We start from the raw sequence: 13,315 nt of genomic DNA, 5'->3' as shown, positions 1-13,315 counted from the left end.
GCCAGCATTATGTCACTGTAGGCTGCCTGTGTGTGCCATACACACAGGCATCATAGGGCAAGCAGAGTATGGCACACACAGGCAGGGTAGGGAAGGCAGAGTATGACACACACAGGCAGAGTAGGGCAGGCAGAGTATGGCACACACAGGCAGGGTAGGGCAGGCAGAGTATGGCACACACAGGCCAAGTATGGCACAAACCAGCCAAGAATGGCACACACAGTGAAAGTATGGCACGCAGGCAGGGTAGGGGAGGCAGGGTAGGGAAGGCAGAGTATGGCACACACAAAGGCAGGGTAGGGCAGGCAGAATATGGCACACAGGCAGGGTAGGGCAGGCAGAGTATGGCAGGTTTTTGCTGTACTACAACCATTAATATGGGTATGGTCATGTGATAACATGGGTGTGGTTTCAAGTGGGTGCAGTTTCAAAAAGGGGAGTGGTCAAAACTGGCTTCCATTATCAGCCCTCCACTACGTAGGTCGGAAAAATTCCGGCCCTCGGTACAACAGAAGTTGGACAGCACTGTTGTAGATCATAGCTGTGTTTTAATGAAAAAAAACATACTTGTCCTGTGGCAGGATCTGTCACCTCCTTGTAGAGGCTGATATCTAGGTAATACCCAGACTCATTTGTCAGGAATAGGCGAATGGGGATGGCTTTGCCTGTGGGGGTTAAGCGAATGTTGATTTTGACTTCAGCTTGAAGGACACGCAGCTTCCACAATCTGCTCCCGTATCTCATAACCATAGAGCGGACTGACTCCTCAATCTGCCAAGCATTAAAAGGGTACAATTAACAAATTTTTATAATTTAGTACTTACTTAAAGCACAGGATCAGTTATGAACCACCAGAATAAGTAAGACTATATCTGTTACACTGTTCAGTTAAATATATTATATTTAAAGACTCTGATATATATTTGAATCAAGGGAACTGTAAAACTAGTGATGTTTTGAGAAATAAGGAAATTTTCACCTTGGAAGGGTCCATAATGACAGTGGGAACAAAGTTCAAGAAGATGTGATTGCAATCAGTGCGAACACTGGGATTGTTGAAGGCAACTTCTAGCTCATCCATTGCCTCCAGAAGAAGACGCTCTCCTTCATTCTGTAGGTATTCAAAGGAAGCTTCCTGCAAGAATGGTGTATGCAAGTTATATATTTGATTTTAACAGTTTGCAGTAGAGAAAACAAAAAGACAGCATGCTTTATCCTAGCCCTTTTCAGTTTAGATGGGCCACATTAGAATGAAAAACCTAACCTGTGATTTACAACACAGAAAGCACACTACAGTAAACATAAATACAGTCATATCAGTTATGTGTTCTGAAAACTGTTCAGATATTTCTCAAACGTCTTGGAACTGAGAAAGGGAACCTTAGCTCAAAACTAATTTGGCAGTTGGTGGCACTATTCTATTGGAGTCCCCTGGTAATACTTTCTACTGCACAATGATCACATTTGTGAACAGTTGTTGGTAGCCACCAAGTCCACAAGCCTCCCCAACCCAAAGGCCACTGTATTACAAAGAAGACAAAAGGCACACTGAAGTTTTGATGGCCAAACAAAACTCTATTCAATTTTTAGTTAAGTGCAAGGAAAACTGCACAAGCTTTCAGGAAGGGCTCTTTTGTAGAAAAAAAAATTCCTAACATTTCCTAATTTTGCTCTATGTTCTTTTAAAAAAATGTTTTTAATATTGAATGGATGGGCCCTGTGCTGAACAACTAATAACAATAATGTGGTTGAAATTATATACCATACAGACAGTGCCATGGGTTCCTCCAGAAACTTTACCTATACAATAGTGTATCTCATACTTGGGCTACATAATACATGAAATAATTTGCGACCATATATATATCTCTTCTTAGCCAGCACAGGTTTTAGTAAAAAGACATTAATATATCACATACAACAAAAACGTGTAAGGGACACTACAACTCCTTTATCCTGTTCCGTTATTTCCAACTAGATAGGCAAGCTAAACAGGGACTTAGTCCCTTAGTTATGTTACTAAGGAAAAAGAAAATACTTATGGGAACCACAGAAGTGACATTTATGGGATAATTTATCAACATTGACTTCAAATTTTTTCCTCCATTAGAGATTATTTGTGCTAAAACTCCCAATATTTGAATTATGGCTCAAATACTCGAATGTCCAATAATGAGTGCAAAAACCTTGAAAACTCAAATGTGCATCTAAAAGCTTACGAGTTCAGGTAGCAGTCATGGGAATCGTCCTAGGCAAAGTCAAGGCATATTTTAAATTCAAAATTTTCAGGGTTTTCACAGTTTATTCGAATTAGAAAAATAACTTTTCAGTTCAAACTCCAAAATGTATTAATAAATAAATGCATTAAACTTCAAAACACCAGAAACAAATTCTAGGAATCACTACATTTTATAGATAAGGGGCTTTTGTCAATGATACTGAAATATGTCCTAGTAATCTCAACACTGCTGTACATATTTGCTATATGAGTTTACCTTTGTAATCAGGTCAGAATGGCGAATTATGGCTCGTACGAAAAATCTGTAGTCTGTCACTTCAATCCCTGCCGCTACTTTAGCTGCTCCAAGATAGAGATGCATTTTGTGGTTGGCACATGGCACTGCATTTAAGTCAAAATTACGCATTCGATTTAGTTCTAACTGGAAGGCTAGGGCAGGCTCAAGGTGCCTGTATATTCGGTCTTCGGCAAACTGATTAAAACAAAAAAAGAACAATTATACAAAGTTTAAGAACTATCATACAAAGTTTAGGTTATTGTTAAGCTTTACTGAGCAGAGCCCTCTTCAACTTCGTTATCAATTAGTATTTGTATGTTTAATAAATACACCTTTTTATTCTATCTATAGTACAGCACTGCAGAATAAGTTGGACTTTTGTAAATAAAGGTTATTAATAATAATAAAAACAACAATAATAATATCAACCAAGGTATGAAAAAATTGTGTCTGATGTTATTAAAATCTAAAATTAAAGGACGAGGAAAGCCTTTACATAAAGTCTTAGGTATATTAATGTGCTTACTTTTTAATACAAAATATCTCTTCCTTCTTCTGTGATACTATCTACTAAATTAATCTCAGAACGCTCCAATGCAGGCACCATAGTCACTTGACATATGTAAGGTGGCGTTTATCTTCTATGGTGCAGAACAAGGCTCCCCGTCACCATAGCAACTGCAAGACTTGGTTGTTATTGGTGCAAGCTAAAGAGAGGGTAGGCTTTGGGGAGAGCACTACTGTTAAAGTTAAAAGCTTGCTCTCATTTTTAATTTATGTGTGTGTGCAGATTCCGGATACTGTCTAGAATGCATGCTCCCTGGTCTTGGTCTTAGTGCAGGAGCACTGGATGATGGGATATATTTTAACTAACTACGCTTTTTTTTTTTTTTTTGGGAGGTGTTTAAATGTATGAAAATGAAGGTGGTTCGATAGCACTGCAGTACACACCAGACATATGTATATATATTTTTATTTATAAAGCACTAGCACTACTTATGTACGCAGCACTGTACAGTAGAATAGATTAATACAACAGGGGGTTATTAAAATAATAATAAATACAACAATATAAATAAATACAACGTACAGTTGCAATAAGTTAAGAATCAAAGAGACAAGAGGATAGAGGTCCCTGCCCCTTTAATTTGAATAGTAATAAGCATTCTTGTAACCTTCTTTAAAAATAAAGTGGTCAAACCTCATCTCTTGCTCTGAATGTGAAGAATTTTGGAAACTCTCTCTGCAATGGACAAAACAGAAGGTTAGAGATCTATAGAAACTTTTTTTTTCCAAATAGTAGTCTCTAGTATCTACCACGCTTACCTGTTGGGCTATCAAAAATGTGATTCTGCGAAGTCCGTAATCAACCAAGATGTTTTTCTGCAAAAAATGTTGTATTGATTGTTAGAAACATTATGTTACGTTCCGGGGCAGGAAAATGTTGTCTTCCAGTTGCAAGCACTTTGCCAGATATTTGAAATGGGTTTGGGGCATCTACAGAAAGGGTCAGTGTCGGACTGGGACCTCAGGGCACACCAGAAAACTTACACCATAGGCCCACTCTCCAAACTACTTTTCCTCCTTTCCTCACCCAACCTCTTTATTTTCCTAGTCTCTTTTATTTACATGCTAGCATCTATTCTTCCATCTATTTCTCCTCTTTGTTCCCATTCAGAAATAGGGAATGAGCATGAAACAGGCCAAATGGTTAGGAGCAGGAGGGCCCACTGACCCCTGGGCCCACCGGGAGTTTTTCTGGTATCCTGGCGGGCCAGTCCGACACTGGAAAGGGATCATAGATTGCTATGGGGATAGTCAACGTATAATTTATTAGATTAATCATTTGGAAAAACATTTTGACAGTTTACAGCTTCAGCTCACAATTATTGCTCTCCACTGGTGCTATTTGTACACTCACCTTAGACTGACAGAATGTTCTAAACACAGACACCAGTTCTTCATCTTCCATGCGATCAACAGACTTTAAAGCCACATTAAGAATGTGAATTGGCTCCTCCCGGATATTCTAAGGAAATATACAGTAGAAGGTGTGAGCTAAACTACTACAACTATAAAGCTTCATTCCACTTAATTCCAGAATTAATCTATTCCATCAAAGTCACATTATACCTATATTGTACCAGAATTAGGGCAGGGACAGCACAAAGTCATCTCAAAGGACCACAATGCTTTCAAAGCTACCGAGATCCATTTGCATGTGTTTATTAAAATGTTACTAGCTCTCCACTTAGTCCAGAATTTAAAAAGTTGTCAGTAATTCTCAAATTGCTTTTTAATTAAAGTCTATGGGGCTCATAATGCGAGCAAACATTTTTCAGGCATCTTTACATGTGACATTGCCCACAAGCTTATTGTGGATGTGTGCTTTTAACTGCTGCATGTTTTCCTGAATTAAAAATACACAACCCTCTGCAATTGCCTATTATTGCCTTGTATCATGTGAAATACAACACAAGAAATTTTGCAGCAATTCAAAAGCATGTTCCTCTTTGGCAAGAATAGTTGGGAAACTTAGAACAGTTATGACTTTGGACACCACATCAGTTAAATAAAAGGCAGTGTGTCTATAACACACAGTGTGGTAGCAAGCTATTTGGGCTGATGTATGTTTCACTGCGTGACATTAGTATTACTGTTAAAGCCAGGGACGTAAAGCAGACACAATTCATGTGGTCACCAACCTTATTGTCCTCCTCATCATAAAAGGAAGATCTGACTTCGCTAAACAGAGGACTGTCCAGAGGAGGGTCTGCAAAGCAGGAAATGACCTCATCAAAGTTCCTAAGGTAAAAGGAAGTTACCATGTTAACATATCTGTTTGATATAAACTGTTGCAAATGCTCAAAGACAGACAACAATAAGGACCTGTACCATAATTAATACATTATAGCAGAGGATTTTTGGACTTACAACAATAAACTAACAACAATGTTACGGATGCAAAAATACATTTTTAGGCTATTATTCAAGGGATACCCAGAACAGCAAATAATTAACCCCAGCAGTATCAGCACTGCACTGGTGGCTTTGACTGCTGAACTGCATGTACAAAATGTCCCATACCTAACAAACATTGGAACAAAAAATACCTTAACTGAACTTAAATAATGCTATTAAATTTTAATGGGAACAAAAGCAAGATAAAATATGTTACTGAAAGTCTTTGGTTACCTGGTAAAGTCCTCAAACTTATTAAAAGCAACCATGACCCCCATCCTTTGACACAGAGGAGAGAAGCCACTGTCCATGAAAAGTTCACTGCTCTGGCGATTAATCTCAAGATGCGTTGCACTGATTGGCAGAGACATCCTGCAAAGACAAGATATTCAGCTCCAGAGAGTCATATCTATTGCTTAATATCAATAAATACAACACAAATATCTTTAGGAGATGCAAATTTTCCCAGTATGCTTATGTGGTATTGGTTGCAGGTCCACATTCACTATTATCGGCTTCTTCAATAGAAATTCTAGTATACATATTTACAAATGGCACTTAAATCAGCTGCTTGGAAAGTTAGGCTTATATCACACAGAGAACAATTATTTGCCCCATAGAAAGCAAAGAAAAACTTTAAACAGCCTTGCAGCTGATATTAATGCTCTTGGTTAAGACCCGACTGCTGTGAATTGGAATTCTGGTGACAGTGAGAAAAAGTCATTGTTCAGAGAGAAAAGCAGATAATTTCTTATTTACTTACCAATTTCTCAGCTAGCTATTTTGGCCACCCCCTTACTCAAAATGCATCAATCTACAGTTGGAGGAAGACTGGTAATTTTTGTATGTTTTAAGACAAAAGCTAGGTTATTTTAGCTTTGGTTTAACATCCCAGGTTTTTGTATCCAATGTATGGTAAAGTGATATCTCTTGAGGGGAAATACTAGTTTTAATTGCATCTGCTAATATACTCTGATGCTTATTGCTTATACACATGGTCATTGTGTTGCCTGCCCTCTATATATATATATTAAGGTAGCCATACACATTAAGATTTTTCTCTGCCTAACCAACAATTTCAGTGCAATCCAACAAATCCATCAAACTATCATAAGGTTAATGGGCACTGAACGATTGTACATATAGTGATTTTTTTTATCCAACATTGGTCAGAAAATCGATCAGGCAAGTTTGAAAATTTTCGTTGTTAGCAATGAAATTTGCCCATTGTCCTGTTGCCCATTGACCAAGCAGATAGTTTTCCTAGCTTTAACTAGACAATATTGCTTGAAATGGTCGTTTTCGTTGATGGACAAATCGTACTTTTAAATGATCATTTTAGGATAAACTTGGTCCTATGATAGTAAAAAGATCTTTTAAAAATCTTAACATGTATGGGCAAGCTTTAGGTCCATTTGTAATTCATCAGTAGCTATGAGGTTTTCACTCAAGTTTGCTCTGTACTGTAAATATCATGACAGAGACAGTGGAATTAATAACTGAAGGTGTCCAGACAGGGAATAAAACATTAGCTGCTGATTTGATCACTCATTGTCCAGCAATTTATTGGCTACTTTATGGGTCCAAACTACTACCTCCTTAATTAAGGTTCCTTAAAGGAGAACTAAAACCTAAAAATGAATATGGCTAGAAACACCATATCTTATATATTAAACTTATTGCACCAGCCTAATGATTCAGCAACTGTACAGTAATGATTCAGGCTTTCAAAGTTGTCAGAGGATCTTGGATTTTGTTAGGAGTGTCAGTGACACTCACATGCTCAATGTGCTCTAAGCATCTGTTAACATTTACATTACATTAACATTTATTTATAAAGTGCCAACATATTCCGCAGCGCTGTACAATAAGTGGGTTACATACATTGGACATACAGAGTAACATATAAAGCAATCAATAACCGATACAAGAGGTGAGGAAGGCCCTGCCCAAAAGAGCTTACAATCTATCTGTTGAGGAGCTAAGCTTAGGGGTCTTCACAAATTATCAAGCAGAAATAAGGTTGGCCTGTTGTATAAGTGGTTGCCACAGGGCTGATTACTGCATTCTGGAGCTAACTGCACTGGTTTCAGAGTTTCCATTAACTAATTATTATGAAAAATTTACTAATCAGTTATATTGTGATTTTTATATTTTATTTATATACAGTATATTGTGAGTTGGTCCATAAGCTCAGTAACTGACAGAAGCGCCGAGTATGTGCAGTGAATCAGCAGAAAAGAAGATGGGGAGCTAACTGGGGGCATTTTGGAGGCACAGATGGTTGCCGTGGGCTGGTAAAGTATCCCTTAACATATTGTAAAATATGTCTGCTCTACTTCTTTAGTTAAGCTTTAGTTCTCCTTTAAGGAAGATATGGATCAGACAGGCTGGAATATCTTGCCAACTGGCATCTGTTTCTAGCAATGGAGTTTGCCCTTGGCTGAAGCTCTACAGAGGCTCCCATGTGATTAACAGAGTAATGACGCTGAGTAAAATCACACTTCAATGGAAAGTAACTCTATAAGAAGCCTGCATGTCTAAAATAAGAAAGTCATTGTGTCATCAATTTATTTTCCTTGGAATATTAGATCATATTCGGGGTGGACCGTAAGTGCCTCTGTCAGGAGTAACAGGATACAGACGTAGTATGCTGTGCTGGTAAAATAAACAGTCAAAAAGAATAGAAAGGTTCGAGACTAATTACCAGCAGAACCAAAGAGCAAATATCTCTTTCTTACAGACTGTTTCAATAGGGGGCCCCTGCAACCAGACATTCAAGCCCATAACAATGTACAGTTTTATTGGGTGTGCATACAGCAACATCCCTGCACTCAGAATTAATTAGCCACTAAGCTAATCAGTTCATATATAACATGACATTAACAATACATTCTATGGTATTATTAGCATTACTGGCAACATTAGGCAACAGAAGTACAATGGCACAATGGTTTCCTAATAAGTATCTTGGCTGCTTCCACTATAAACACAAATATGCAGGCACCATTCATAGAAAAACAAAGAGAATGTAAATCTCACGTTTAGCGCAAGAGCCCAAGGCATTTTGATTCTTGTGACCTTCTCATGTAGAATTTTAGCAGTCAAAACCCCTTACGTACTGGCAGTCTCTTTATCTACTGTGCTGTTTCTGGCAAACACTTGTGTTGTCTGCAACTATTTTTGAACTTTGTTTTTCTTAGTGATACCCACCTATTGGCACAAGGACCTGCCAAAGACAGCATGTTTCAAAATTCAAGCTAATGGAAAGTTGCCAGCAGGAAAAAGTTGCTTTGATCACCACCAATTCTCTCTGAAAGGCCCATGGTTGGTAATCAAAAGGCCCCATGTACCATTCACCTTAAAGGGGCTGTTCACCTTTAAATTAACTTGTAACTTTTAGTATGTTATAGAGATTATCATTCTGAGACAATCTGCAATTAAGTTTTAATTTTATATTTTTTGTAGTTTTACAGTTATTTAACTTTTTGTTCAGCAGCTCTCCAGTTTAGAATTTTAGCAGCTATCTGGTTAGTGGTAGTGATTTTAATAAGAGACTGGAATATTAATAAGAGAGGGGAAGGACTAACTAGAAACATAAGTAATACATAGTAACATTAATAATAATTTGTAAGCTCATAGAAAAATTGTTTTTGGCTGTTGGGGTCAGGGACCCCCATTTGAAAGCTGGAAAGAATAGGAGGGCAAGTAATCCACTATAACAGAAAAATAGTAAAGACCAATTGCAAAGTTGCTAGGAATAGGAAATCTATAACATACTAAACTGCTGTTAAAGCCATATAATCTTCCCAGAAAAGGGGTTACCAGGCCACAAAAGCTATGCTTTTAGTACACTTTGCCATTAGTTACGAACCAACCAGAAGCAAGAGATAAAAGCATGAATGATAGCCATACAGTAGAGATTGCAATTTGGATTGATATAATACTCATGCTATAAAAGAATTCTGCTCTCATACCTGCTCAGTGTTGGGCTGATCTCTCTGCAATTAAATTAGCAAATAACAGGACAATGAGTGTTACATGGAAGTCTATCAGGAGGTGCTCTACATTAGTTTAATTCCTATCTGCTACAATTTTCATTTACAGCAGCACCCTCACTAAATATATAAAGGCATATTCTGACAATATACAGATCAGTTTAAAACAAATATAAATAGTGTCTGGCCAGCCTACCAACAAAAATACATAGATAAAACTACTAAGACTAAAACTACTTATTTATTAACCATAAAACAGCTAATTAAATATAGTCCATCGCTGTTGCCAATTCATAAAGATTAAGAAATTGAAGCTTAGCATGGATTATCATGTCAGATATTAGGTTTTAAGAATGTATTATTGTTGGTAGACTGGTGGCCGCTATTTATATTTTATTTAATGCATTAAATAATTTAGGTAAGGCAAATTTTTATTTATAGGTATACAAGTGGGAGTTTTTTTTATGGTGAATCCATATTTACTAATATTACACATACAGAAAAGATATATTCTACCATGAGAGATTTCCATGAGAGACAATCCCCACAACAGCTTTAGTTGCCACACAAAACTGGAACTTGTATATCATCAAGAGAAAGAAAATTAGACTCTGATAAACATATCAGTAATACTGATTCATCCAACTGTGCTTCAGTGTGGATAGAAAAAAATATAATTCTAGTAGGTCTTGTGGACATGTTAGAAAATGAAATGCCAATGTAATGCAAGTCAGAGAGATAATGTAGTATAAGCAACTCCCAAGAGGAGCTGATGCAGGCGCAGGCCTTAATTTCATTACTCAGAACCAACTTTTTGGATTTCGCCTTGGACACTACCCCTCAAGAGCACATCGCTAATCATTGCTTTTAGTACCTGTTAGGGTGAGAGGATGGTAGCATGAACTGGAACTCCACTACACAGGTGCAATCACGAAGCTGATGGTGCTGGAGGCTGTTAAGTTCATAGGCAATATAACCTCTTCTAACATACACCTGGGAACAAATTACAGTTGACAGTCTCAGTCTATGTGCAATCATAATATTATCTTGCAAGGGAAATTTAGTTCCTGACTCCCACCAAGGGCAAACTTTTACAAAAAACATGAAACATTAAAAAATCTGGTGATGGAAATATCATCTGTGAGGGAACCAACAATATGATTAAGTAATTCACAATCTACAGTATGCTTGCAGAATTTAAATGTTGGGGTGGAAAGTGTCAAGCTTACCTCCAGTGCAGCCATTCGAACAACCTGGTTATTGTGATAGAAGAAGTTTGGGAGGACATCAAAAATTGAGGTTTCTGACAAGATCAGTTTCTGGGGAAAAGGATACAAAAGAAACTGCATATGTGGCTAAAATATAGCTTTTATGTACTGTACATTATTAAACATATGTAAATAAGATTGCAGATGTGATTTATGGATCTTCACTGCTCTGACCCCGAGATCTCAGAAGCAATAGTACAGTAAATGTCAATGCTAAATAAAAGAACAAAACTAAAAGAAGAAATAACTTGAGATTAATTATAATGTTACCTTTAGGTTATCTGGGCAGAACTGATGTCCATACAGATCAATAGCAGAGAGGAAAATAGATTCCACCTGATTGTGTCTCAGTTCATATGAGGGAAGATGGGAAGCAATCAGAACCTATTAAGAGGGAGAGATCCAGTGAATATAAAGATTTTAACAAAGCGTGCCACTTACGAGAATTACGAGAATATACAGTAGTTTGCTTTGCATTTATCATCTTTCTGCTGCCCTTTCTACATGGACATCCCCTGCCTCCATCTCCGAATGGCGCATGCTCAATACAAGTCTATAAGCACATGTATATCCAGTAGGAGAGGGGTACCCACTTAGCTCCATCACTTGATTTTGCAGGGTGTCCAGCAGCAGGAATACCGCACAATAGTGCTCTCTGTCGAAATTTGGAATTTCGGCTCTTCAAGTTACCAGAAGCAGCTTTTTGCAGCAGTGCCCCTGATATAGGCAACTGTGGGACATCCCTTTAAAGATTCCAAATTGTACAAAAATACAATAATAGTCGCAAACCATATGATGTTTCAGGTGTCCTCGAAACGTTATATGGTTTGCTACTATTAAAAATCAGCTTATCCCGCTTAAATAAGTCCTTTTGTGCTAGTATTTTTGTGCAATTTGGAACGTGGTGGAGATACTGTGCACCAGGCTGAGTGGAAAGCACAGGATGTGCTGGTGATTGTGGATTGACATCCCCTTAAAGGAACAGTAACAGTAAAAATTGTAAGGGTTTTAAAGTAAATAAAATATAATGTACTGTGGTCCTGCACTGGTAAACTGGCGTGTTTGCTTCAGAAATACTACTATAGTTTATATAAACTTTACCAACCTGACGTGCCCTGAGTGCAACTTTTGAATGCTCAGTTTTACTCAGTTGTGTCAGCTCGTTGAGAATAGCCATTAACTCGTCAGTAAGTGTGGGGTCACGCCCACAAAGTTGATCCTGCAAGAGAAGAGAAGGAAATCAGTTGGCTGACATGAGTGTAGTCCTAGAGGAAAGATTTAGAGGGAAAAAACAAAAAAACTTTGAACATTATCATATATATCCTGTTCCAATGTAGCTTACACACATTATACTTACTATTAGCATGGTGACAAGAAAGTTCTTTTTAGCCACCTGGGCATGTGAAAAAATACATTCCAGAACAGGGGTCATGTCTGGCTTGTACTGTTCCCGCAGATGTATCACACATTTATCGTAGTGAGCTAAAGGATGAAATAAACAGCAGGATCACCATCAAGATAACCCAGATTCTAAAACAAGTTACCATATCCATTTTACTGGGATGAGAAACAGAAGATTCTGCCCAAAAGAACAAAAGTTTGCTTGCATTCATTTATATAACTGGATTCAATGTACAGAATATTAGTAAAATCCAGGGCATCAGGCATAACTGCACAGTGAATGTGTTAAGGTAACTGTAACTAAAAGCAATACTTGTTTGTCCCTTTCTGCACTGCTGGTTCAGTTTCTTAAACCAAGCTTCCAGTGCTCACAATGCCTTGAACAGGCCAGAATCAGAAGTAAAAAGAACAGAAAGGAAACAATTGGACTTTTAAAAGATTTTTTAAACATTTTCCAAACCCTAGTCTTAATGTGGCCAAAAGTTTTGCCCACAATTACAGTCTGGAATTGCTGTTATGCTTTCTGTGTTAGCATGTCCCACTTACAGTGTTGGAACTGAGTTTCAACTTGTAAGTATCTTCTTAGCAAATCAAGTACCACAGATTTCATGTAGCCACGGATTCCACTGCGATATCTAAATAAGAGAAAGAACAATGTGGAACAATTACATTTTTGGATAATAAATGTAAGTCTGCATCTTCATCTATTTAATTCAGTCGTTACTGTGGCAAGTTCTATGTTTCCTATGGCACCCCAACTGGATTTTTAAAAGCACCCTAAAGAAATCTGGGTGATAATCAGCCACATACTGTTCCATGAACGGCCAATAAGCTGCTGGAGAGCATTAAGCTCAGACCAGATGATGCTGAGAGTCAGCTTTGCTTTCCAGTGAGAGGCTGTGATCTAAGGGAACCCCTGCCACATGTACATCTTGGTGAGGTCTTGCACAGCCCAAACTATCTCCATAAACATTGTGGTCCAAGTGGTTGAATCCTTGAAAATTACATTTTTTTGAGGAAATTTTGCAAAACAATTCACCAACGGTGAAATGCAGAATTTTGCTGTGAATCTATGCCTGGCGAAACAATTTGCTCATCACTAGCTACCTTCTGATTGGTTTCTATAGGTTACTGCTCCTGAGCAAACTTAGCGCCTTTTAGTTCATAACCC

General features: G+C 37.7%; 1 protein-coding gene across 7 annotated transcripts in view; it reads right to left on the bottom strand.

Annotated features, from left to right (window-relative positions):
- Positions 1-13,315, bottom strand: part of acacb (acetyl-CoA carboxylase beta) — a 66,825-nt gene that overhangs the window by 13,104 nt on the left and 40,406 nt on the right. For 6 of the 7 annotated variants that reach the window (NM_001137614.1, XM_031896072.1, XM_012957150.3 and 3 more), the window contains 15 exon segments: positions 568-771; positions 980-1,135; positions 2,496-2,711; positions 3,718-3,759; positions 3,843-3,899; positions 4,438-4,545; positions 5,222-5,321; positions 5,712-5,849; positions 9,455-9,478; positions 10,350-10,468; positions 10,705-10,794; positions 11,014-11,127; positions 11,849-11,962; positions 12,101-12,225; positions 12,691-12,779. In NM_001137614.1, coding sequence (NP_001131086.1) covers positions 568-771; positions 980-1,135; positions 2,496-2,711; positions 3,718-3,759; positions 3,843-3,899; positions 4,438-4,545; positions 5,222-5,321; positions 5,712-5,849; positions 9,455-9,478; positions 10,350-10,468; positions 10,705-10,794; positions 11,014-11,127; positions 11,849-11,962; positions 12,101-12,225; positions 12,691-12,779 — 1,696 coding nt within the window. 7 annotated transcript variants of the gene reach the window in all.

The sequence above is a fragment of the Xenopus tropicalis genome, chromosome 1 (assembly GCF_000004195.4).
Source record: "Xenopus tropicalis strain Nigerian chromosome 1, UCB_Xtro_10.0, whole genome shotgun sequence".
NCBI classification, from domain to species: Eukaryota; Metazoa; Chordata; class Amphibia; order Anura; family Pipidae; genus Xenopus; species Xenopus tropicalis.
Note: the sequence above shows the minus strand (reverse complement) of the source record. Positions and strands in the feature narration are given on the sequence as shown.